General features: G+C 51.3%; 1 protein-coding gene across 9 annotated transcripts in view; it reads right to left on the bottom strand.

Annotated features, from left to right (window-relative positions):
• Positions 1-363: 363 nt before the first annotated feature.
• Rap1gap2 (RAP1 GTPase activating protein 2) overlaps positions 364-24,641 on the bottom strand; it is a 198,383-nt gene continuing 174,105 nt past the window's right edge. For 7 of the 9 annotated variants that reach the window (XM_070027519.1, XM_070027514.1, XM_070027515.1 and 4 more), the window contains 11 exons: positions 21,339-21,410; positions 20,776-20,862; positions 19,056-19,190; positions 11,970-12,107; positions 11,095-11,213; positions 7,662-7,775; positions 7,267-7,384; positions 6,709-6,835; positions 4,945-5,021; positions 4,512-4,550; positions 364-3,681 (listed from right to left, as the gene is read on the bottom strand). In XM_070027519.1, coding sequence (XP_069883620.1) covers positions 4,542-4,550; positions 4,945-5,021; positions 6,709-6,835; positions 7,267-7,384; positions 7,662-7,775; positions 11,095-11,213; positions 11,970-12,107; positions 19,056-19,190; positions 20,776-20,862; positions 21,339-21,410 — 996 coding nt within the window. In that variant the 3' untranslated portion in view covers positions 364-3,681; positions 4,512-4,541. Of the gene's footprint in view, positions 3,682-4,511; positions 4,551-4,943; positions 5,022-6,708; positions 6,836-7,266; positions 7,385-7,661; positions 7,776-11,094; positions 11,214-11,969; positions 12,108-19,055; positions 19,191-20,775; positions 20,863-21,338; positions 21,411-24,641 lie in introns of those variants that run through there. The other 2 variants (XR_011373062.1, XM_070027513.1) reach the window with 2 other exon arrangements.

Here is a 24,641-nt window from a genome sequence, read left to right as displayed (position 1 = left end):
GAATGAATAAAATATGGCAGGGGTGGACAGCAGGGAGTGGTGGTATCTGTGGTGTACTTAAATCCCACCCAAAAGGACAAACTCCACTGAGTTCTGACCAATTCATGCCTGCGAAGTAAAAGATAAACAGCATTTGGCTTGTTAAAGTAGAAAAATGGGATTTTATGTAAAATTCTAGGTGCTTCTTTTTTCAATTATGGATGATTTTTTTTCTTAAGCATCAGTGAAGGATTCATAGAAGTTTTAAACACCTTTCAAACTCAAGTAACACATCTATTGGCCAGCTAATTTACAATCTCCAGGGAATGACAAAGATGACAACCCAGACCTGACCTAGATCACACAAAGAAGTCTGAACACTGATGGACACAAAATATGTTATTTATTGTCAATTTCTGCAAAGACACATTTAAGCAACAAAATATACATTTTGTCAACCTTTGAGAATTTGTTTTATACATTAACAAATACAATGTGCTACCATAGCAATAAATTAAATGTACACTATTTACATTACATAGGCAGAGACCTACAAATCACCTCCTCACTAAGAGGAAAGAAAGAAAGGGCCACTTCCAAGCTACACGTCCTAGCTTCTACTCATAGAAATCTCTGACACGACACATCATCACTCCCCGAGCTTGAGGGGGGCGGGGGTGAGAGGCCACCATGACAGGGAACTTTAGCACACGTACTAAGGAGCAGAGAAGGGGCAGGTCACAAAGACAATGGCAATGCGATTCCAGTCTTCCAGCCAAATCCCCTTCTCCCCAGGGCTGGTAAGGCACAGGGCAGAGCCACTGTCCCAGCAGTGTGAGACTTGACTGCCCTTGGCCCTAGAATGTTGTCTGGAACCTCCCAACGGGGCACATGGCTCAGCAGAGAGGAGAGGGCACAGGGCTGGGGTGGGGCAAGGGACTGGGGGTGAAACTCAGTGCAACACCCAGCAGCCTCCCCCCCACACACACACACCAGGCTGTAGGTACAGCCTTAACAAGTTGTACTGAGTGGTCCTTGCCCTTGGAAAGGGGTAGCTGGAGTCTGGGGGTGGAAAAAGGGCCACAGGTTCTAGGCCAGGCCCTTGCCCTTGAAGTCCTAAGATCTACTAAAACCCTATCCGCTCTCCCAAGAGATGTCTTATGCACTGAAAAACAAATGCAAAGGTAGTGTTTGAACTGGGTCAGGGTGAGAACTATTAAACCGGCTGTGTCCCCTTCCTCGTTTCTTGAGCCTAGGGCTTTGCTAACCATCTCCATTTTTTTCAGTCCTGGGGGCTTGAACTCAGGGCCTAAGTGCTGTCCCTGAGCTTTTTCACTCAAGTCTAGTGCTCTACCACTTAAGCCACAGCACCACTTCCAGCTTTTAAAAAAAAAAATGTTTTTGAGTAGTTTATTGGAAGATTAAAAGTTACACAGACTTTCCTGCCCAGGCTGGCTTCAAACCACTATCCTTAGATTTCAGCCTCCTGGGTGGGTAGGATTACAAGTGCCCAGTTCCTAACCATCTCCATTTTTAAGGCCCGAGTTCAGCATGAATTAGGCCCCAGATTCATCCTCAGCACTGTGAACAGAAGACAAAGGAGAAGGAGGAAGAAGAGAAAAGAAAGAATTGTGAAGGAATGAAGAGTTATCGTTGACCATGTTCCACACTAACTGCTGACTTCCAGTGAAAGCAACACAGATATTTTGTTGACCTTCTCAAGAAAGCAAAGCTGGCCAGACTAGCATGTCACATAAGCCCATTTCCCACTCAGGGTAACAGAGCAGTCCCCACAGCCGGCATATAAGATCTACTGTGGTTTTCTGCTCTGGCAGCCAAAGCAATGGGACGATGGTTAGAACAGTCCCGTTTCTATGGCTGGCCTGGGAATGAGTTCCATTCCCTTCACCAATAAAGCGCCATGCTGGAGATCTTGTCACCTGCTCACTGGAGCAAGAACCGAGCCAGCCCGTGTGCACTTGAAACTGCAGGACTTCCAGGGATGTGCTCTTCAGACTGCATTTAACTTGGATGACCCCCACCCCTACGCCTAGCATCACAACCCCCAGCCCCACCCCCTGCAGAGCCAGGCAGGGAGAAGCCAAAGGGTTCTCCTTACACAAGCTGGTCTAGAAGGTGGCTCTGGCATGGTGCCCCCACAGGACCTGGCTTGCAGAAGTCCTTTAGAAGTGACAACTGCATGAGGGCGGCCTACAGCTGGAAATGGACTTAGGAGGAGGTTTAGGGTTCAAGCCGCCAGACATGGCCAAAGGTTATAGTAGCCAGGAGTGACCCCTTCCCCCAAGGCTGCATTGGACCCCCTATAGAGGCCAGACACACAAAACTGTGGAGGGAGAGAGGGGGCTGGTGGCTCACACCTGTCATCTGAGCCACATGGGACTCTGAGAACCAAAAGATGGTTGTACCAGGCCAGCCTGGGCAGAAAAGTTCATGAACCACTGCTCCACCCATAGCCGGGCACAGTGACACATGCCTGTCATCCCAGGCTACATGGGAGGCTGGGATTGAGAGGACCACAGATCCAAGCCAAAGTCCATGAAACTCCATCTCCACAGAGGGCAGCTGGCTTCAACCTGTGACCAGCAACGGTAAGAAGACTAAAGTGGGCAAGATGACAGCTTGGGGCGGGGGGGCGGGGAGAGGACAATGCTTGCTTTAGGAAGCAAGAGTCTATCTCAAAAATAGCCAGCAAAAACCAGGGCTGGAGGCATGGCTCAAGTAGAAGAGCCCCAGCCTAGCAAGCATGAGGCCCTGAGTTCAAACTGTAGTACTATCAAAACAAAAGAAAAAAGACTGCTGGGGACATTGTGTCCTTCTCCTCACCTAAGTCTGACTCTCATACACTGGGCTGACCGGAACCTGCCGAGTCCTCCCCCACCACGCCTCTCGCTCTCTCTGTGCAGTGGGTTGAACAACTGTGTCTTCCTTGAACTCCCAGGATGTTGGTGAGCCCTCAGCCCCTGATGTGCTTCCAGCACTGGCTCATTTGCTTTCCCTCGTTCCTGTGTCCTCCCAGACTCCCACCCTTCACAGAAAAATCATCTGCTCCAAGGAGAGAGGTGGTCCAGGGCCTCTCCCTGAGCAAGGACAATCAGGAGCCCATGCGGAGTTAGGCCCAGCGTCGTCTGGTCCCAGCAACGCCCAGATCTGGCTCTGAGCTTCCACCTGCTCCAGAGCTGTAAGAGCCATGGAGGGCAGCTCAGAGGATGCTGGGAAAATCTCAGCTCCAGGGAAAGTAGTCCCTCCTCTGCCATTAAATGCCTGGGTGGTGACAGAACTCTGGGAAGGCACTTCCCTGTGGCCAGGGGTCCCCCTTACAATCTGCAGTCACCTCTACCCTCTCCTCTACCGCTGTCCCTAAGCCCCCAGGACCCATACACCACCCCCACACTCCTCCCCTTCAACTATTTCCTGCAGACACAATGAGATGACAAATGACCCACACAGACATCGCATCAGAAGTCAGGAGCAGGGGGCCCTCCAGGAAAGAGGCCTTGTCCAGAGCCAGGGATGGGGAGCCACACGTGGGGGTTGGAGGAGCCGGCAGGGTGGGATGTGGGGCAGATAGTTGGTCTGCTGGGCAGGTAGCTGATGGGCCCGCAGGCCTGGAGACAGAGTAGTGGACAGCGCCCCCAAATGGCTGGAATAGGGAGCCTTCTGTAGGACAGAATCGAGGCTTTCCTGGAGGAGACATGAAGAAGAAGGAGATGGAAAGCAAGTACTTGTTAAAGGAAGGATCCAGAACAAATGTGGGTGTGGCTGCCTGGGAGGGAGGAGTGGAGTACAGGCCACTGACTACCCAAAGGATGAGAAGGGAACCGAACTCAGGGTACTGGAAGTTGGGCATAAACATTACTTTGGCAAGCAGAACCGTCAAGGCCCCGGCAACAGTGAATGGCTGCATTCCCATTCCCTTCCTTCTTTTCAAACCAGTTTAACATCAAGAAGGATCAGCTACACCCTTCCCCCTTGGTCCCATCTGTGACTCAGACCTCTAGAGCCCCAGGGGAGGAGCTGCAAGAGCTAGCAAGAGCTCAGGACTCCACTAGCAAGCGCTCAGGACTCAATGATGCTGAAGGGGCTCTGCTGGAACCCCAGGCCTCCATGTCAGCGAGCATACAGGGAAAATGCCTTCTAGCCTGGAGCCCTTCGTGAACAGGGAGGGAGAGGCTTGCCTAAGAACCAAGGAAGCAAGGTAAACTGAGGAAATCCTCCCTCCAGGGAGGGGAAGGCACTACCCCTTCTGCCTGCTGGAACCAGACTCCATGTTGGGGCTGGGGGCCATTTACTGAGATTGCCCCAGTTCCACGGGACAGCCCTTCCCAGCCACACCAAGGCATCTGTCCTCCCCTCACCCCTAACTCCAGACGTAGGGAAGCCCATCTGAGTAGGCTTCTGGAACGAGATCAGTCTATGGCCTCCCCAGCTGGCCATCCTCAGGTCATAAGGTCACCAGCTTTTAAGGGACACATACCCCACTTGAGAGCCCCAAGGGACAAACACACCCTCACCTCACACAGGAGAAGGAATCCTCTTTCACATTAGTGACCCTGTTTGGAGAAACATCCATACAAGAGATTTTAAGAACCAGATTAACAGTCTGCTCCCCCTGTGGTTTGGGTAGAGGTTTGCCAATGATCAGGGGAGTTCTGGAAGGGACCCAGGGATGGGGGGAGGGCAAAAGCGGCAAAGGCAGTGGTAGGACCCTGCCTGAATTGTGTGGGGTTGTACAGACAGCATCTCCACCCCGCCCCCAGATCTGACCAGAGCTCTCCTTCCCCTGTCTCTTCAAGGGACCCCTTCCCTCACAGAAGAGAGACAGCCACTCCAACCTCCCTCCCTCAGTCCATAGGAAAGAAAGCCAGCTTTTAGAGGAACCTGGGGTGTGTGACCTAGAGCATTTCCCCTGTACCCACCCTACAAATCCTTGCACTGGTTTCTTACCGCACTGGAGCCAGCGTGACTGAGCTTATCAAAGCGAAATTTCAGGTTTGACCTCGGGGAGTTTCTGCTTTTGGCATCTAAGGAAAGAAAACCGAAAGAAAGGCAGTTATTTGTTGAAGGGGGAGGTCTGGACAAAGGGAACTCTGTGCCCTTCCAAAGGGCGCGTTGGCTGGCTAGGACTCACTCACCACACAAGGCCTAAACTCATACAAATGTCATGTGCCAGTGAGTAAGCCCAGTCATGGTTTTCATTTTGGGCAGTCCAACAAAGAAAGTCCTGAATTTGAACTCAGGACTTCATGCTTGCCATGGCTGACAACTCCATTGCTCGGTCATGCTTCTAGCTTCTTCTTGTGCTGCCTGGGTGTGTGGACTCCAACCTGCCTATTTGAGGCTAGGACAAGTGTGCACCACCACACTAGGGTCTTTCCCATTGAGATGTAGTCTCATGGGCTTTTCTGCCCAGGCTGGCTTAGAACGACAACGTTCCCAATCTAGTTTCCTACATAATTTAGGATGACAGTTGCATGTTGCTGTACCCAGCTCACAGGTTGAAAAAGCAGTCTCATGAGTGTTATCTGCCCAAGCTGGCCTCAAACAACAGTCCTCCCAAGTTCTCAGCCTCCCAAATAGCTAGGATTACAGGTGTGAGCCACTATCATCTGGCTCGAACTCATTTTAAAAATTATATACGCTTACAAGCAAATAGATTATATTCAAGAAAACTTACCAAATGTTATCTCCTCTCACATTTGTTCCATCAAAGAGGCAGAATACACTGTGGGGGTTAGGCTGTGGCATCTCCCACCCACCCACCCCAAGCCTTGTGTTCAGGGATGTCACAGATTGAGATCAGCTACAGAAAGAGAACGTACACCATCCAAGCTGACAAGCACTACAATCAGGGCTTCATTTACTGCATTGTTGACTCCAGAAACCAATGGAGCTCATGCCTATAATCCTAGCTCCTCGGGAGGCTGAGATCTAGAGGATGTAGCCAGCCTGGGCAGAAAAGTCCTAAAGATGCCATCTCCAAAATAACGAGCAAAAAAATCCAAGCTGGCAGTTTGGATCAAGTGCTACAGTGCCAGGCAAACAAGCAAGGACTGATGCTTCCCTGACACTCCATTCTCCATTCGGTACATCTTTTTCCTTGACGTCCATCCCCATGCCCTTTCGCCACACTCTGTGCCTGTGCAGGGCTCCTTCTGCCCCAACTCCTACCCATCCCTTCCATCCTCAGGACACAGCTACCAAAATGGTCTTTTTCCATGCCACCTTCTCTGCCACTGCAGAGGCTCCAGAAGTTCCCACTGCTGGCCACAAACATCACCAGGATCTCCGGGAAGCCCACCCATAGTGGCTTAAAGCTCTCTTCTCTCTCCAGCCGCCCCCAGACTCCCGCTTCACTGACTTTACATGGTTCCAGGACACTCTGCCGCTCACCCCTGCAGCCTTCCCCCATGCTGTCTGCGGTCCCTGGTGTTATCCGGCCCATCGCCGGGCTAGTGGGCCCTGGGTGAGTGTGGAGTAGGGTGAGGGGCAGCTGAGAAAGCATGTAGTTCTAACCATACAACCCCAGATCCTCCACTACGGGATCCTCCTTCAAAGGACTCAGTTCTCTGAGCTTCAGTTTCCCCAAGCTAAGAGCATGGCCTCTGAACGCTAGATGGAGCTAGCAGAAGTCAGAGCACGAGTGGGAATGGGCCAGTAGCTCCCGCCTGGGACGTGGTACCCCAAGAGCAGCAGTCGGGCCCCACTGACCTGTGGGACTCCGGCTCATGATGATCGGGGTGGCGGCGGCCCCCACGCTGGGGCTCTCGCTGCTCGGGGACGGGCTGTAGACAAATACCTCCTGCTTGAAGGGCGAGGTTGTGGACGGCTGGCTGCTCTGGGGAGAGAGGCTGGGTGAGTGAGGCTGGGTGAGCAAGGCCAGTACATTGGCTGCCCAGGGGGGCCCCAGTTAGACCCCACCAGTCCCAGGCAGCTGCTGCTCTTCACCTGTCCAAGACTACTCTCTCCTTTCTACTGCTCCAGCCCTGGCTCCAGGAACCCCCCTACCCCATGCTCCAGGAAGGGCCTCCAGGAAGGACCTTGTCCCCTCTCAAGCCAGGTGCCATGGCAGGGACAGCACCCATCCTGGCTCTAGTCCTCCACTGAGAGACACCCCCATACTCAAACACCGCCCCCTGCAGGTGGTGACCGCTGTCCAGGCCACCTGTTGCCCGCGGCACTATTCTTTTTATTCTTCTTATCCTTAGCTGGCACATGGAGCCAGTTAGGCCCCAGAGCGCTGTCACCAGCTGGACGAAGTACACCTACCCCACTGTCACACTCTTCCATGGCCTCCCCCTCCCCGGCGGTGCTGCTGAAGCTGCTGGTGCTGGAGGAGGAGCGGGAGATGTTGGCGCGGCCATTCTCTTTCAACTTCATGAAGGGCCTGCACGGAACAGGACATAAGGCAAGCAAGCCCTGGTTACAGGGGGCACCAAGGTCTCCTCAGGCCTCAGGCCCTCCCCATACTTAGTGGCCAACAAACCCAGCAGAGAGTGGAGTTTGCCCACACTGGCTCCCTTTAGGTTCCAGAAAGTTCCAGAGGGAAGAGTTGTCACGCTCTGTTTGCCTGGAGGCATTGGGTACATTCAGGACTCCAAATAGCAAAAGCCAACCTTCTTACCTTCCTCTCCACCCCTCCCCACACACACACACACTCTTACTTCTCTTTGTTGGGGCAGATTTCTGGAGAGCTGGGATTCGATGAGGTCTCAGACTTTATCTCCTGAGAAGAATGTCCGCCATCTGGGGTCTTGGGGGTGCTGGAGGCACTGTCACTGTGGGAAGGGACAGGAAGAGGAGCAAGGTCACAGAGGAAATCCCCAGACAGAGCCTTGACTGCAGGGTCCCAGGCCCTCCACAGAGTATGGGTGCTGGGACTTCCTTCCTCATCCAGGCCCCCAAGATGGCCACAGACACAGGGGGGCTGCGTGGCTTCCTGTAGTAAAGGCCACACTAGGTTCAGAAGTAAGAGTCAGGAATCACCAAAACTCTGGCTTGATGGTAGAGACCATATGTGGGTGCCTAGCATTGACCCTGTACCAGCTGTCAGAAGCACCACAGCTCTGCCCTCGAGCTACTACTTTATATAACTGTATTCTTGAGACATAGTACACCTGGCTCACAACCCAGCTAGTGAGAGTGGGTTTTTTAGTGGGTTCACAATAGTGCAGTGTCCACCACAATCTAATTTTAGAACACTTTTAGAGTTATTAAAAGAGATCCCTGGCCCCATGTACAACCACCCTCCTTCCCCCTGCCCCCACCCTATGGACTTGCCTGCCCTAGACTTTTCATGGAAATGGAACTACATACTGTGTTATAGTCTTTGCACCTGTGTTCTTTTACTATCATATTTTCAAAGTTCACCTACATTGCAGCATGCATCAGTCCTCAGCTGTCTGCATTGCAATAATATTGCATTTTATGAATAGAACATATTTTATCTATCTAGCTATCAAGTAATGAACATCCAAATAGCTTCTGTTTGGAGCTACTATGCATAATGTTGCAGTAAATGTGAACTAGTCAGGCTAGCTTTTTGTTTGTTTTTGCTCATTTGATTATGGGGTTTTCTTTGGTGTGTGGGGGTGTGGGTGTGGGTGTACGCGCGCGTGCACACACGCACATGCGCGCGCACACACACCAGTAGTATGGCTTGAAGTCAGGCCCTTGGCTCTATCCTAGGCTGGAGCTCTGCCACTTGAGCCACATCTCTACTTTTGGCTTTTTGCTCATTAATTGGAGAGTGAGAATTCTCATGGATGTTCCTGCCTAGGCTGGTTTTAAACTGTAATCCATAGATCTGTCTCCTGAGTAGCTGGAATTATAGGCATGAGTCTCTAAGCACCCTGGCCTACAAGTTTATTTTATTTTTATTTTTTGGATGCCAGTCCTGGGGCTTAAATTCAGGGTCTGGGATCTGTCTCTGAGCTTTTTTTTTTTTTTTTTTTCTCTACCATTTGAGCCATAGCTCCACTTCCAGCTTTTTTGGAGGGGAGTAGTTTAGTGGAAATAAGAACCTCTAGATTTTACTGCCTGGGCTGGCTTTGAAACATGATCCTCAGATCTCAGTCTCCTGAGCAGCTAGGATGAAGTGCAAGAGCCACAGCACCCTGCTGGGTTTGTTTTATTCTCTTGGGCCTATAACTAGGGGTGGAATGTATTATACTTGTTTAGCCAGAATGCTTTCCAAAGCATTTGCACTATTTTAGACCCCCACCAGCAGTGAGCAAGGGCTCGTACCTCACAGCCTCTCTAACAATGTTTGTGATGTGACTTTCTTTTTTTAATCATAGCTGCTCTGGAGATGATCACGGCCTTGCTGCACTTTTGACGAAGTAACTGATGAGCTGTCAACCCCCATAATCCACTATGCCGGGCTTATTTACACACCTGGAACAAATGCAATTTCTTCCCTCCTGGCTTTGGGGACCCTACCCTCTGCAGCCTCTTCCCCCTGCCCCCCCCCCGCCCCCTCTGTTCCCAGTTGCCTTCACCAGCTCTATCCTCCACTTGACCTTGGACACTGGGGTTCCACACAGTCGCCCTCTGGATGGCCATGTTCAGTCCCTCAGCTGTTTCTAACCTGTACCTCTGTCCTGCTGCTGCCCCCGCAGCTTGCCTTCTGCCTGCCTTCTCCAGTCAAGGCCTCTCCCGGGAGCTGAAGAGCTGGGTATCTCGGCTGGCTGACCCAGCATACCCATACACAGGCTCCGAACACAGAATGTGATCCTCCTCACAGAGGAAGAAGGCATGAGTGCAGCCACACCTGTATTGCATGCATAGGTAGCTAAGATGCCACCTATGGCTTACAGCCAGAGAGCTTGGAAACCTGGAAGCCAGGCTAAATATCTTCCTCTCCCGCACAAAACAGTGAGCTCCTAGAGGGCAGAGCATGTCTTTCATAGCAACCCTCTAAGCACTTAGCACCATGCCTGGCATAGGGCAGGCACTCAATAAAGCTGCTTGATGAATTAATGGACAAGTGGGTTCATCTGGGCCCATCATAGGATTATAGTGCACTCCTGGAATGAGACTGGGAGGATCATCGTTCAAGGACAGCCCAGGCATAAAAGTTCATGAGAACTTTTCTCACCCAAGAGTTAGTACAGCTACATGCACCTATTATCTTAGCTACAATAAGAAGCTGAAAATAGGTGGATCAAAGCCCAGGCACACACGTGGGCAGGAATCAAGACACTCTCTCAAAATTAACTAGCACAAAAAAAAGTTCTGGAGACATGTCTATAGTGGTAGAGCACCCAACTAGCAAACCTGAGCCTCTAAGTTCAAACCCCACTCCTGCCAAAATTAAACATATTTGTTTTAAAAAGACAAATGGAAGCTGGGTGTTGGTGGCTCACGCCTGTAATCCTAGCTACTCAAGGGGCTGAGGTCAAAGCCAGTCCAGGCAAGAAAGTCCATGAGATTCTTATCTCCAATTAACCACCAGAAAACTGGAAGTAGCACTGTGGCTCAAAATGGTAGAGTGCTAGCCTTGAGCAAAAAGAGCTCAGGGACAGTGCCCAGGCCCTGAGTTCAAGTCCCAGGACCAAAACAAAAACAAAAACAAAAAAACACAAATGGGTTCATCAATTAAAAGATCATCCTGGAAGCCCAATTAACTCAATTAACTCTACCTGTCAGAATTAGGGAAGACTTCCATGAACGGAGGGGACACTTGGAGCCAGGGTGGAGGGTGTAGCTCGGTGCTTGAGCCCTTGCCTAGCATGCATAAGTCCCTGGGTTTCATCTCTAGCACAAGGGATGGGGAGGAGAGGACAAAATACACATGCATGTGCGAGGGAGCATTGAAAAACAGAAGGCAAAGGAAGACAGACCCAGCCTAGGTCACTATGGTACGAACACAACTTTGCAGATGCATGCTGGGAAGGGTCAACTACACTCCGAAGATGACAGCTGCATGGGTGATGGATGTTGGAGTGGCCGAAAGTGTGCACGTGGAGACAGGGGTTGAGGAAAGCCATCTCCCGACGCTGAGAAAAGCTCTCCCCATGGCTGGGCACCTGACAGCTGTCAAGGAGAGAGCTGACAGACCCCACAGCTGGAAGGCATTGGGGTCCTGACAGTTACCATCTCGTCCGGCTGTCCCCGGGGCCTTCAGAGCCCGTGTGTAGGCGAGGGAAGAGCCCCGATCGCCGCTTGATGGGGCTCCGAGACTGGTTCTTCACAGTGGCCGCTGCCACAGGAGGCTGCCAATAAAACCACCAGAGTCAGTCCACACCCCTGGCCCAGGTCCTCTTCCCTCCCCTCTCTGGCCTACACCTGGCTCCTGGTCCGGGCGTGGGAGCCCAGAAAACAGAACGTGGATGACACGCTTTGTGTTTCCCTGCCTGCCCAGCCCCGGGTGCAAGCCAGTCAGGCCCATACCCACAGAATCCAGGGCTCTCTCTCCTGGGGATCTGTGACCACAGGGACACAGAGAATAAACGGACTCAGGCAGACCTGTGTGTAATCCTACATCTTCAGTTTAACTGGGAGGCCTTTAGCAAGTTTCTTAACCTCACTGAGAACCTCCTTTTTCCTCAAATGTAGAAGGGAGCTCACTGCAGCACCTGCCCAAAGCAGCTGTCAGGAATCAGGTGAGATCTAGTGAACTCAGGGCCTGGTTGCCCAGCAAGCTAGAGTAGCCACTACATGCATGAACAATAACCAACGAGTCACTCCTCACTGGTTCAGGTCCCAAGCCCTCAGGGAAACATACTCCAGGACCATTCTGCAAGGTCCCAAAGAGAAAGTCCAGGTGTCAAGGAAATTCAGAGAAGAGGAGGAGAGGACTAGTAATCCATTGGAGGGCAGTAGCCAGGCCACACCCCCAAGCAGCCTCAGTTTCCCTCATCCAGCTTGCCCTCCTCAAACCAAACACTGGATGGAGGTGTGCTTCCTCCAGAGGTTTTGGGGGTACCCTCTGCCAGGACCCAGTGGGGTCCAGGGCCCACCTCACTCACCGAGAAGGTGGCCTTGGTGAGCTCCATGTTGTTGTGCACGATGCCTCCACTGAGGCTGCCAGGGATGCTCCCACCATGCCCCTTCCTCTGGCTCCCCACCATTGTTTCCATGGAGTGGCTGCGCACACGGATGGCCCTCTGTGGGGACAGCAGGGGAGGAGGGTGACAAAGCTCCCTCTGGGTAATGATCCTGTCCTTGGCATGTAAGTACACACACACACACACACACACATTCTCGCATACACATGCATAAGCACACCCGTGTGTGGATACGCACACATATGCACACCTGCATGAGCACATATTCAGTCACACGCATGCATGAGCACATATGCACATGTGTGTGCACATGCTCACAGTGCACACATACACACATCTGTCACACGCGTGCATGCCCTCATATATAAGTGTGTGCATGTGAGCACATGAGCGCACACATGCACAGACATGTACACTGACATGTGCACAGTCTCTAGCACATGTAGAGAATTCCCCCATATTCCCATGTTCTGACAAGGTAGCACACCAGGCAGAGAGGTCTGAGGACTCAGCACCTCAGCACCCTACATGCTAAGGTTGTCATCTTCATCTGACAGGTTAGGAAGTGAAGCTCAGAGCTCAACAGGCCTGTGTGACAATGGTCCAGTGAGCAACTTCTCGGAGCTACAACTTCCTCGTCCGTAAAGGGGGATTATAGATGCCTCACAATATCAAGGCAGGAGTAGGCCCAGGCTGCTGCTGAACTGCACGCTGATTCTCCTTTCAAAAAAACAAATCAAGTTTCTTCTCATATGCATACAGTGGATGACCCTTCTGCTGCCACCCCCAAAGTGAGCCTTGTATAACAGGGGCTTCCCTCACCTCGGAGGAGCTCGTGATGAGAACCACGGGGAGCCCGCCCTCTCCACACTCCCGGGGAAAGCTCACACGGGACCAAGTCACCATCGGTCTAAGGTGGTCACTTCACTCATCCCATGCCCATGGAACACAAGCAAAGGCCTGTGGGGGCTTCAGGGAAAGGTCTCCTCGGTGGTTACCCACACACATGCGGCCTACATACACCCCACCCCGGGTCAGCCATCTTGGAGTCAAGCCTGAGGCACAAAGCTGGCAGAGAGAAAAGACAGAAAAGACCCTGAACACCCAATGGCCCACGGAACCACCAGTCACCAAGCTGTGATCACATGAACAAACAGATTTTCCTCACCATGGGGTAAGCCTGTCCAGGTGGGGTGCTCCCAGAACCCCAGTTTCAGAAAACAGACAGAAGGACTAAGCTGTGGCCTGATCCCTTCCTCTCCGAACACACACACACACACACACACACACACACACACACACACACACACACACACACACACATCCTATGTGCCAACTGACAGGTGTCTCTGCAGGAAGAATCAACACTTCCTGCCTCTGAGACACCCAGGAAGAAATGCATCTACAACACAGTGGTCCCAGCAAAACAGCATACATAACACTCCCAGCTTTCCCTGGGACCTCTCCAGGAGGATATCTCCAAGCTCAGGAATGGCAAAGAGTCCTATCCTGCCTGCCTTTCTATCTGGACAACCAGAGAAGATTCACCAAGGCCATTTACAACTATGACAGTCCTGGAGATGAGATGCCAAGAATGAGGCACAAGTCCACCATTCTCATAGTCCCTGGGGTCATCCAGCCTCTCTCTTCTGAATCAAAGATGTCCCTGGGGGTAAAGTCATCACCTCTCCACACTCTGGACCACAGAATGGTTGCCTAGCAACAGCGTTCCTGTGACAAGGTTGCGACAGCCAGCACATGTGATTCACATTACCACCCAAGCGTCAGAGCTTGGAGACACTAATGGCAGGATGCTGACACATCCCTGGATACCAACAAAGCGTTCCTCAATGAGGTATAAGCTCCATAAATCTCAGCTTCTTTATGGGCCTCTGGCCCTCAGGTGTGGTCACCACCACTATTGTCATCAGCAATGGCTTCCCAAGCTCACTATTTATGCTCTGCTCTGCGATCAGTGGTGTCTTCCTTATGAAGGATCCAGGGTGGGTTAGGAAGCCCCATGTGCCTGTGGGATCCTGTCTGGTCAGTCTACTGAGCTTTGCAAATACAAATCATACTGAACTCCCACAATGCTGAGTTTCTGAGATGAGAAGTAGCTAAGGGACCCTTGGAGACAAAGATACTGAGATGGCTCCAATATGGGAGCTCTAAGGTCTGGCAAAAGGCCTTTCCCCCTTCTAGCATGGAAAAACCAGGATAGAAGGTGATCATTCGAAGTCACACAGCTGTGGTTCCATGGAATGAATGGAGTGGGGCCAAGTATAAAACCTGTGCTCTCTCACTAGACCACAAAAGGAAGTGGGGGCCATCCTGGTAACACAACTTCCTACCTCAGGAGAAAAGGGAGTCTGGAGAAGCGAAAGGCTGGGTTTGGGGGAGGGAGGGTCCCGCTTGGCCCTAGCAAGTTTCATCCACCATCAGTGGTACTGCTCAGGCCACAGTGCCTCATGAGTCTTGCAGGTATGGCAAGGACCCTGTATACTTAATTGAGGGTATCTGCCACCTTTTCTGCCACTAGGGGTCAGGGCAGACTAACACATTAACCAGCCCAGGCCCTCAAAGGCTGACATCCTTGTGGAGGCCCTTGTTCTGTCCTTCCTCCTCCTCCATTCCGTATGATGAGCTCAGCGGATGGCTCAGTATTTCTCAAAATGTGGCACACACATGCTTTATGTGCATATCACATGGATCTCAGCACGTGTTCACTTCACTGATGGCCACAAGTCCAGGGATCAATGTTTCTCAAAGGTGAGTGTCTAACACTGATCTCCTTCATGATGAAAACATTCCTCTATGAGTCCCAGGAATATGTCCACAGGCCCCCATGGCTGCATCTACACTGCTGACATCACAACCACCTCTTATGCCTCACAAACAGCTTTGAATTGTGCAACATCGCTGTAAGAGCCGTTTTTAATCATTGGAAAGAAAAGAGATTTTTATCTAAGCGAAAATGCAAACTTTAAAAGTGTTGGTAGGAGAAAACAGAGTCCCAAGAATCTCTTCAAACAGCTCGATTTGAAAAACAGGTCGAGCTGTCCCGCAGGACAGGAACTGGTCTGTATGGCATAGAGGAAAGCTTCAATCACAGCCCGGGGAACTGCCCCAAGATGTGACAGACTTCTCCACAGGATACAAAGCCCAGGGCAGCAGAGCCAAGAGCTATGGCAAGGCTATTCCCCACAGCACAAAGCATCCTGGCCCACCAGGGGGGGAGAAGGACCAGACCCTGGGGAGGTTAGGGGACAGATGGTACTGTCCCTTCAGCCCTGAGCATTCTACTGGGGTTTCTGCCTCCACGTGAGACAGGAACTTTTCTAGGGAGGGGATTCAACATCCAAATTTTGTTCCATGAACACCACCCATCATTCTAATACCATAGTCCTGCCTAAGAAAAACCAAAACTATGGCCAGGTGACCGTGGCTCACACCTGCAATCCTAGCTTCTCAGGAGGCTGAGATCTGAGGATCACGGTTCAAAGCCAACCCAGGTAGGAAAGTCTCTGAGACTCTTATCTCTGATTAATCACCCAAAAAATCGCAAGTGGTGCTGTGTCTCAAAGTGGTTAGAGCACTAGTCATGAGTAAAAAAGCGCAGGGACAATGCCCAGGCCAAGCTCAAGCCCACGACAGACACACCAAAACAAAAACAAAAACAAAAAACCCTAGGAACAAAGTCATGAGCTGAGCCAGTCAGGCCTATACCATCCCTCTTCCACTCACCTGACCCTCCTACCCCTTACCCCACCTGTGAGAGCAATAGGACAAGGGCAAAAGGAAGAGCATCCACAAGCCCCCAGCTGGGAGGAGAGAAATGAGCTGGTCATAGCCACCAAGGCTCTGAAGGCTCCATTGGTATGCCTAACTGTGACAATTCCTCCCCACAGTATGACCATGGAGACAAGCATGAGGGCTGAATGGAGGAGCAGGTCTGTCTGTCTTAGGCCAAACTTTCAAAGATTTAAAGGTGAGAAGAACCCTCTTGACAGCTGGGCTCAAACACAAGTCATAGTAAAGTCTTGAAGCATCACTCTCTTAGAAACCCCTCTGGGAATATGCCAGGTAGCCCGGAATCAAGGCCACTCCTAGCAGAGGCAGAACATTGGGCCGCAGGAGACTTGCACCAAGTGGGAACACCACCTCATTTATTAGACAGCATGGGCCTAAGATGGTCTAGGTTATAAAAATATCTGAAACTTGAAGCTGGACACTGAGGGCTCACGCCTGTAGTCCTAGCTACTTAGGAGGCTGAGACCTGAGGATTATGGTTCAAAGCCAGTCCGGGCAGGAAAGTCCGTGAGACTCTTATCTCCAATTAACCACCAGAAAACAGGAAGTGGCGCTGTGCCTCAAGTGGTAGAGTGCTCACCTTGAGCCAAAGAGCTCAGGGACAGCGCCCAAGCCCCACAACAACAACAACAACAAAAATCTGAAACTTGAAATCGCCACTGTTAATGCTAAAATATCATTTTTTAAAAACCCTGGGAAACTCAAAGTGACTAATGCTTCATTAAATATCTGAAAAGTAGAGCATTACCCAGGCTCTGGTAACTCACACCTGTAATTCTAGCTACTCAGGATGCTGAGATCTGAGGATTGAGGCTTGAAGCCAGCCTTGGCAGGAAAGTCTATGACACTCTTATCTCCAATTGACCACCAAAAAGTCAGAAGTGATAAGAGTGCCAGCTTTGAGCAAAAAAAAAAAAAAAGCTAAGGGACAGCACCCAGGCCCCAAGATCAAGCCTCAGTGTGGCGCATGAGCACACATGCACACATACTCATACATACACACATGTACACCACAGCATTAACTAGTCAACTCTGGTCATTCTGCATAAAGCACATTCACTACAGGCCTGTAAGTGGCCCTGCTGATCTGCCAGTCCCCAGTCTATTTTCCTACTGTCCAGCCTCACATTTACCCCTCTCTCAACTGGGCTATCCGACCTGGCTCCCCCTTCCTCCTCAGCTTATTTTCTCCCTCATCTCTCTTGCAGCTTGATTCCCCAATTTATCCTTCTTCTCCTTAGCTGTCACCATCCATCAGGATTAAAATTAATATGCCAGGAATCTCCCACCAGCCTGGACACGCAGCCCAGCTCTGCCCCTCCTTATGAGGAATCTTGGCAGCTGGCTTCGGCCAGGGCCAGCAGAGCCATGCCTTGCTCTTGGTGATCCAGCCAGACAGTGATCCCAGCCAGGCCCAGGATCCCAGCACGAATGGGGTTGTCACCAAGTCAGATGCTAGGAAGGAGTATTAGGCAGCTGTGAAAAGCACGAGTTTTAGAGTCCAGGAGACTGGAATTCAACTCTGCCTTCAGGACAATTTGGAGCAAATTATCTAATCTTTGTGAGTCTTCATTTCCTCACATGTAAACCTATCTATTAAAATTGAGCCTGAATTATTATTATATCAAAATTATTATACCCATAAGAATAGTGTTCTCTATTAGAGCACTAAGGGCAGTCGGAGGTTTAAGAGGGAGTATAACATAGCCTATGAAACCCTGTTACTGTGTTGAATGCAATGGGCACTTCTAGGCATTATTTCAAAAGCAACTTGATGCTTTGGTATTTCATGCCTGTAGTCCTAGCCAGTCTAGGCAGACAAATGTAAGGGACTCTTATCTCTAGTTGCCAAATCTGAGACTCTTATCTCTAGTTAGTCAACAAAAAAAAAATCAGAAGTGGATATGTGGCTCAAGGGTATAACACCAGCCTTGAATAAAAAAAAAAATGAGAGTATGAGGCCTTGAGTTCAAAACCCAGTACACACACACACACACACACACACACACACACACACACACACACACACACACACACACACACACACACACACACACACACACACACACACACACACACACACACACACACACACACACACACACACACACACACACACACACACACCCTCTCTTGGTGGTAGAGGTCCACTTCCTCATCCATGAGTTATTAACAACTCTATATAACAAGAGCTCTGAAGCTTGAAGACTCTCAAGACCTTCCCCAGCACCATATAGAGCTGGAATTTAAAAGCAGGTATATATCCAACCCTAATCTTACACATCCTTTCTCCAAAGGGGATCTTCAATCCAGCAGAACTTTGAGTGAACAACCAGAGAGCCTGGGTTTAAAATAGACATTACCTCCAAGGTCTAAGGACTTCAATAGTCCTGTGGCCTCTCTCAGCCAGCCTGTCTCTATGTGTGTTAGTGGACACACAAGAAAGAACCATGCAGCCCACCACAAAGGGTTAATTACAGCCAAGCTGAAACACATGCTGGACAGAAGTCTTATGTGGACCAACAAGCACTAAGCCAGTGGTGTTCTATCCTTGTGTGCCCCACATCAGTTCCATGGCTGTCCAGGTCCACTTGAATACTTCCAGGGTCAGAGATCTCACTACTTCCTTTAGCAGCTCATTCTGATTAAAGAAGTCTTTCCTTTGCAATGCCCAGACAGATTTGTCCTTGCCACCACCCCACTGGGTCAGCCAGAAGCAATCATCACAGCACCCCCACAACAGCTGCTAAAGCCCCTTCAGGCTGGCTCTTGCTCCTGTCATCCTGCACTGAGCTCCCGGCCCCCCAAACAGACAGGTAAAAGCTATACAATTGTTTTTTGTTTTGTTTTGTTTTGTTTCGCTTGGCAATACTCAGGTTTGAACTCAGGGCCTCCTGCTTGCTAAACAAACACTCTGTCACAGGAGAACAATACCATGCTTGATTCACACTGGCTCTTCCCCACTACTAATTCTACCTGTCCCTGTTTATCAGACTTCTGGGCCAGGAAATGAGGCTGCGGGTCACGGAAGGATGTGGGGGAAGGCTGGACACAGTGTTGGCTACTCTGATCTTTCACATTGCTGACATCTCTGCCAGCTTGCAAACACCTGAGACCTCCCCTCCCCCCTTCAACTGTCCTATCACCACATCGAGCTGGCCTTGGGCTCTGGGCCTGGAGCCTCAGGGAGTAGAAGACTTCCTGCCACAGTGATCCTCAGCTACCCGGGTATCATACCTTAAAAGACTCCAGGAATCCCCCGTGGCCCCCATTCTCAAACTTGTCCTCCTCTGGGCCCAGTCCCAGCATGGCCTGCGTGTGTGCATGGAGCTCATCGTGGAGGTTGTCCAGGAGCGCAGCTCTGGTCCGGTCCTAGAAGGGACGAGGAGGGCACAGGTGCTGACAACGAGCCCCCTCCTTACAGTTCTCGACACCTGAGCCAGAGGCTACTGGTCTCCACAGTGTGTACTTACAGCCAGTCTGGGCTTCACACATACCAGTACTTCCATTAACATAGATGCTCTTCTGCCCCTTCTTCCTCAGCCCCTCCCTCCTCCTCTATGGCTCTGCCCTGGTGACATCCTCCCCCAGACCATCACCGACTTCCACATCTGGCTACACTTTGGCAGAGGCTCTCCTCCAATCATCAGGCATGCATGCACACAGCCTCCAGGGGGCACCATTCCCACAGACAGGATGAGCAACCGGCCTTGGCAGGCACCCAGAACAGCAAGTCCTACTAGCTGGCCCCAGAGCTCAAGCCCAGGCCTAGGAGCTGCCCCCTCCCCCCAAATTCTACTTCCCTCTATTCCTACTTGCAGGAGTCTGCCAGGTCTCAGCCCAGGTCCTAAGTTATTCCCTCCAGTGAGGTGTCCGCCTTCAAGATCTCTCCTGGTCTCCGATGAATCGTGTTGAACTGTCCTCCCCCCCCCCCCCCCGCCCCAACCCCACAACCTGTCCTGACCACTGGCCAGTGATCCCTTTATCAAGAAAGTCAAACATGTCGCTCTCCTCCCTAGCAACCTCACAAGGCCCCTCACCACTTTTTATCTTTTGTGGTTGCTGTTACTTGTTTGTTTGTGTTGGTCCTGGGGCTTTGTACTCAGGGTCTGAATGCTGTCCATTAGTTTTTTTTGCCCCGCTCAAGACTGGCACTCCTCCACTCAAGCCACACCTCTGGTTTCAGTTTTTCCAGGTTAGATATAAGAGTCCAACCAGTATTCCTGCCCCAGGCTGGTTTCGAACCATGATCCTCAGATCCTCCTGAGTGGTTAGGTTACCGGCATGAGCCACTGGTGGCCAGCCCCACAGCCCTTCTCATCTGCAATAGAGCCTCACCATTCTAGCTCTGAGAAGCCGCCGTCAGCACCCCAGACTGCTGGAAATCTCTCATCGAGTCACCCTTTGTGGTTCTGGCTGGCCACTACTCATGCTATTGTGTGCCTGCAATAACCCACCCACTGTTTCCTCCTGCCCAAATCTCCATCAGACATCCAGATTCAGAAGGTCAAGAGCCACCTCTTCCAAGAAGCCTTCCCTGAACATACCTCTAGTGTCTACCCCCTCCCCTGACCCTCCACCCCCATAAAGCAGTCTCTATCCTCTGAGCAACCCTGACTCCATCATGACCCAGAGTTGGCACACCAGATCACAATGGCTCCTCCCACCACCCAGGGAGCCTAGAAGAACAGAAACAATGTCTCATTTACCCCTGTGTTTCCAGGTAATATAGTAGGTGCTCAATCCATCCACGATAGGTTCACTAGACTTGGAGTCTAGATTTCCCACAAATGACACAGAGCAGAAAGGTGGGAGGGGTTTTTTGGGGGGGGAGTTGCTCCCCAACTTAATAGGTCCCCAAAATGCAACCCACAGCCCTACACACACACACACAAACACACTCAGGAAAGCTGATCAACAGCAGGCTGAGAGGAAGACTTCAGACCTACGCTCTTACCTCCAGCTTAGCAAACTTGTCCGACTTGCAGCAGGCATTCTCTGCATTGGTGAGTTTGGTAAGTAGAAACTCCCGGAACTCCGGGCCCTGGGACAGACAAGATGGCTCAGAATTGGCCCATCCCCAGCCACTGCTGAGAAAGTTTCAGCCACAGACAGTAACAGGCAGGCAGGACCAGCAGTCCGAGGACAGAACCTGATAGGCCGCTTTTAACATCGGATCATTTCTAGCCAAGGCAAGCCCCATCTATATGGAAAACAGCTTCACCAGTACTAAGGAGCCCACGCTCCACGTGGCACTGCCTTTAACTAGACTCAATCCTTGCCCATGGCTGCTGGGATCTGAGTATGGTAAAACAAAACCCTTCCTCTAAAAGACTGGTAGCTCCAGCATCAAACACCCCAACAAATGGCCCTCTGTGAGGCCAGACAGACGGCCAGTAAAGAAATTACCCCCTTCTCCTCCCTAGACCTGCAGAGGGATCTCCCTGATGTCCCTGACCCAAATTCTGCCACATTTCATCCCACTTCGGTACACCTATGAGAAGAAAGGAGTTTGCTGACCTTCTGGAAAACAGGGGGGCTGGGCAGCGGAGGGCCGAAAGCAGGTACGTCTTCCCGAGCAGTGACAGAGACCTGGAAGCAGAAGTCACGTGTATGTGATGGGAGCTTCTCCAAAGCCACGCTTCTTACAACCCATCAATTCACCTTCTCCTCCCTCCAAGCCTCGGAGCACAGATCAGTGTCCCCATGGCCACTGCCAACCTAGTCACCCAGCTACTGTCCCACTAGCGGGGCTGCATGGTGTGGAGCCGTCACATCCTCTCCTTCGCCTTCCTAGACGGAAGAGAAGCAAGTTTGGCAAGATGACCGGAAGGGGTGGAAGAGCAGTGGGACCCTGATTATGACACAGTGCTGGTACTGCTGCGTTACCATTTTGATGTTAATCCTACAGAGATGGCCCAAGGAGAAATACCCATTTTACAGATGAGTAGACATGCCTGGGGACACAGAGTCACACAGAGAGGAAGACAGAAAACAGACCTCTCCAGTCCAGCTCTGGGCTTCTTACAAGCTGACCATACATCAGCCTCCCTTCTGAAAGGAAAGGCTGGCTGTATTTACTGAGAGCTTTGGCACTACCAGTGAACCAGCTCTGGTCCTATACATAGGCTTGGCCAGTCTAGGTTAGACTTGAGCTAACACAGCTCCAAGGCCCTGGCATGGAATTGAGGGTGGAAGGCATCTTGGCCAGGTTGAGAGGTCTGACCTATAACTGAGGGCATCCAAGTACTCAATCTGGGGGTTACTTAGGCTCGGGGCAGGCCCCAGTCCTCACCTCCTGTCTATACAGAGGTGCCCTCATTTCAACTGCATAGTCCCCTAGGCTGCAGAGCTCCCAGGAGGCTGCCCTGTCCCTTCCCTGGGCAGCCGCTGACGTGGGTGCCTGGCATGCTGCCAGTCTCCCTGGCCTGTGAAGTAGAGCAGACGCGAGAGCCTGCCAGACCGGGAGAGCAGGCAGCCTGGGGCCCAGCCAAGGCCAGGCCCTGCCAAGGGCAGAGAGAAGGAAGCAGGGGAGCTGGTCAATGCAGGCTTTCTTTCCCCATGCTCAGGGCTGTCTACACAGCCCAAATTGCCATGGCCAGGGTCAGGAGATGGTGCACACACTGCTGCGATGGCTGGCTGAACTGTGGCTGCTCAGCACTATTCCCCATGTCCCCTTCCATCCCCCCACCACACGCTAGTAGCCCAAGTCAAGTAATGTCACGCATACACACATGTGTGCACGCATGCACGCACACACACACACACACACACAGCCAGAACTTGGGGTGGGGAGAGGAAGGAAGAAGGCTACTGAGAGGGTGCCCCCAATGCTGGCATCTGGGGCCTGGGACAAAAGACAGGGGGCAGGCCCAGCTGTGCCCCCCCTCCCTATCCCTTTTCTCCTCCTGTGGTCTTGGCTGACAGGGTGAATGGTTTCAGATACCCCAAGTCTCCCCACAGGAACACAGGGCAGGGACAGGGTCCTTCCTCTGACCCCGTCCCAATGAGGCAGCCTCATTGCTTTCTCCTCTCCAGACATCGGTTTGGGTTAGCTTCTGAAAGCAGAAGTTCCCTGGGCACCATTCCACCTTCCTGCTTCTAAATCTAGCGAGCTCAGAGGGGGCGATGGTGCCAGCAGAGGCTCTGAGAAGCATGGGGGGCACGGGATGCTGCGGGAAGGGACAGTATGAGGGCCAGAAGCCTGTCCTAGTCCCCAAGCCCAGGTAGGCCTGAGCCTGTGAGGACCATGGACAGCTATGTTGAAGAGAGGGAGGCCTTCCCCAGAGATTTGCTCCATCAGAGATGGCTGACATCTCAGGGGGACCTCAGGAGTGGGGACAAGAGGTGTGCTAATAGTGGCTGAGCTCCAATGTCATACTGATCTGGGGAGAAGAAACTACATTCCTACCTGAAAAAATATATCAGTGTTTATAGGGTCAGTTTCCCTCCTGTTTCAATGACTCCTGGGCAGGAATTCCAGCTCTCTGGTTCTGTGGCCTCAGCTCTAACTGACCCAAGTCATCAGACTCAGCCTTTTCCCTATACCACCAGGCTCATTCTAGAAGAATTTTAGAAGAGGACTTATAGCCAGGCATCAGCAGCTCAGGCCTATTATCCTAGCTACTCAGGAGGCTGAGTTCTGAAGATTGTGGTTTGAAGCTAACCCTGACAGGAAAGTCTGTAAGACTCTTATCTCCAACTAACCACCAAAAAGTCAGAAGTGGAGCAGTGGCTCAAGTGGTAGAGCACCAGCCTTGAGCAAAAAAGCTAAGGGACAGCGCCCAGGCCCTCAAGTTCAAGCCCCAGTATTGATAACAAAGGAAAAAGAAAAGAAGAAAACAACACCTTTCTAAACACAAGGCCTGGCACCTTACCCCGGAAAGGGACAGAAGTCATAATCTGCTGTAGTTGTGTGGCTATGGTTTTTATTTATTTTTATTTTTTAGCTTTCCTGGTTGACCTGTGTCTAGAAAAAAGAACCTGAAATACAGAGCTCCCTCAAAACACTTCGGCAGCCACCACACACACACCCTGTCTCTGACTCCATCCTCTCGCACAGGGTGCCAGGGCTGGACAGAGCCCATGGGTCATGCAGTACAACTTCCTCATTTCACACAGACAGACACAGAGGCCTAGAGAGGGAATGCGCTGGCATAAGATCACCCAGCACCCAGAAGCAGGGTCAGGACATGAGCCCCAGGCTGCCAAGCAGGATATGGATCTGAGAACCATGCTTTCCCCTAGTTTTACTTCGGGGAAGTTTCTCTTTTGCTCTTCTACCTCTATGGGTAATTAAAAGAACCAGTTGGCTGGGCACGGTAATGCACACCTACAGTCCCAGCACTTAGGAGGATGAGGCAGAAGGCTCTTGAATTCAAGGCCTTCCGGGGATTACATTAAGAAAAAAACATTTTAACAAAAGGAGAAAGAAAAAGAAAACAGAACCAGTTGGCTCTTTGAGCCACCCAGTGACTGAACTATGTGCATGGCTCCCCAGTGCCTCATCTTCCCTAGGTGAGCAAGGCCCAGCAGGCAGCTCCCGGGTCTCCCTTCCTCGGTCCCCTCCCCAGCAGGTAGCCTGGTACACAACCGGTACTGAGTCAGGGAACTTGCTTCCACCAACACATTCACCAATCAGCCGGTTAATTCATCCAAAGCTGGTGATCCCTGAAAGTGCTCAAGGCCAGAAGAACACAAATGTGTGTGTGGAATGGCATCAGCTGACCTCACAGGAGAGATTCCATTTGTGTTGTGGGTGTGTTTTGTGGTTTGTGGTTGTCGTTTTGTGGGTTTTTTTTTTTGCTTTATACTTTTTAATCT

This window comes from Dipodomys merriami, unplaced genomic scaffold (genome assembly GCF_024711535.1).
Source record: "Dipodomys merriami isolate MVZ:Mamm:240054 unplaced genomic scaffold, mDipMer1.0.p SCAF_19, whole genome shotgun sequence".
NCBI classification, from domain to species: domain Eukaryota; kingdom Metazoa; phylum Chordata; class Mammalia; order Rodentia; family Heteromyidae; genus Dipodomys; species Dipodomys merriami.
The sequence above is the reverse complement of the archived record's forward strand: the minus strand, read 5'-3'. Positions and strand labels throughout refer to the sequence as shown.